The sequence below is a fragment of the Gregarina niphandrodes genome (genome assembly GCF_000223845.1).
Source record: "Gregarina niphandrodes unplaced genomic scaffold scaffold00019, whole genome shotgun sequence".
NCBI lineage: Eukaryota > Apicomplexa > Conoidasida > Eugregarinorida > Gregarinidae > Gregarina > Gregarina niphandrodes.
Window position 1 is genome coordinate 183,602 of NW_011645788.1, and position 1,562 is coordinate 185,163.

A 1,562-nucleotide genomic window follows, 5' to 3' on the forward strand; every position below is an offset into this window, starting at 1 on the left:
ATCTCACAGGTGACAGATCTCACAGATAACAGATCTCACAGGTGACAGATCTCACAGGTGACACACGATTTATCTCGGAACGGGTCCAGGGAGGGGATCATATCTGCCTATATCATTAGGTTTGCCTATAGCCTTGACATAGAAGCCAATTTGGCGTAGTTGTTCGTGATCGAGTATCAGTCTGCCGTCGAAAATGAAGGCGGGTTTTCTCATCGTGTGATAGAACTTTTTGTAATCAAGTGTTTTGAACGCGTCCCATTCGGTGACGATGGCGATGCCATCGGCGTCTTGTACGGCCTCATCGGGTGTGGCGGTAAAGGTGAGTCTGGAGTGCCAGTATGTACCGTTATACCCTTGTTCCTTCATTTCCCTGATAGCGTTTTCTTTGGTGACCATGGGGTCATAAACATTGACTATAGCGCCCTCTTCCAGAAGCCCATGACAGACACAGGCGGCAGGTGTTTCTCGGACATCGCCAGTATCTTTCTTGAAGGCAAAACCGAAGACAGCAATTTTTTTACCGCGGACGGTAGTGAAGAGTAGAGAAACTATTTGGTCTTTGAAAAGGTTCTTGCCAAGCTCATTTATCTCCAACACACTCTCCCAGTAGTTGGCGACAGCCTGTAGACCTGTACACCTGCAGAGATACACCATGTTAGCAATATCCTTGCGGAAACATGAGCCTCCGAAGCCGACACTGGGTTGAAGGAACTTGGGTCCAATACGACTGTCTTTGCCAATGGCTCGCGCAATCTCGGTAATATCGGCGCCAGTTTTTTCACAGAGCATCGCGATCGAGTTAATGGAGCTAATACGTTGTGCCAAAAACGCATTAGCAACCAGCTTACTCAACTCCGAACTCCAGGTGTCCATTGTCAATATTTTGTCTGATGGAACCCAATGTCGATACAGCGTGGCCAATACGTCCACGGCCGCCCGACCCTGAACAGTGTCCATGTCGCCTCCGATCAAAACACGATCGGGAAATAGCAGATCTCGTAGTGCCGTCCCCTCTGCTAAAAACTCGGGGTTTGAGAGTACTTGGAACTCGACACCCACTCGAGAATTCGCACTCAGGACAAATCGCAACGCCGAAGCCGTCTTAACCGGAACCGTTGACTTCTCCACTACAATCTTGCTCGTGCTAGCATGCTCCGCAATCGTTCTACCAGCTGCCTCCCACGCACTTAAATCGGCCGCCTGTCCTGCACCAACACCATACTTTTTTGTCGGGGTGTTTACTGACACAAAGATCACATCTGCATCACCAATGTGACGACCACACTCCGTAGAAAATGACAAATTCCGTCCTCGTACCTCAGCCACTAACTCCTCCAAACCAGGCTCAAAAATCGGCAAAGGACCTTCATTAAATCCCCGAATCCGCTCTTCACTCAAATCCACCACCACCACCTCAACATGAGGACATTGCTTCGCCAAGATGCAACTTGTTGGAGCTCCCACATACCCCGCTCCAATACACACAATCTTTAACGGCCGGCCGTCCACCACCTGACCTGAAGCCTACAACACAATACACGACTGGTCATATCCCCCCCCCC

General features: G+C 49.8%; 1 protein-coding gene across 1 annotated transcript; it reads right to left on the bottom strand.

The window, feature by feature from the left end:
• Nucleotides 1-69: 69 nt before the first annotated feature.
• Nucleotides 70-1,524, bottom strand: GNI_096400 (UDP-glucose 6-dehydrogenase; the record flags this gene model as incomplete). The annotated part of the gene is made up of 1 exon (XM_011132708.1): nucleotides 70-1,524. A coding segment is annotated over one exon (1,455 nt), but the record flags the coding sequence as incomplete, so codon positions are not given.
• Nucleotides 1,525-1,562: the final 38 nt, after the last annotated feature.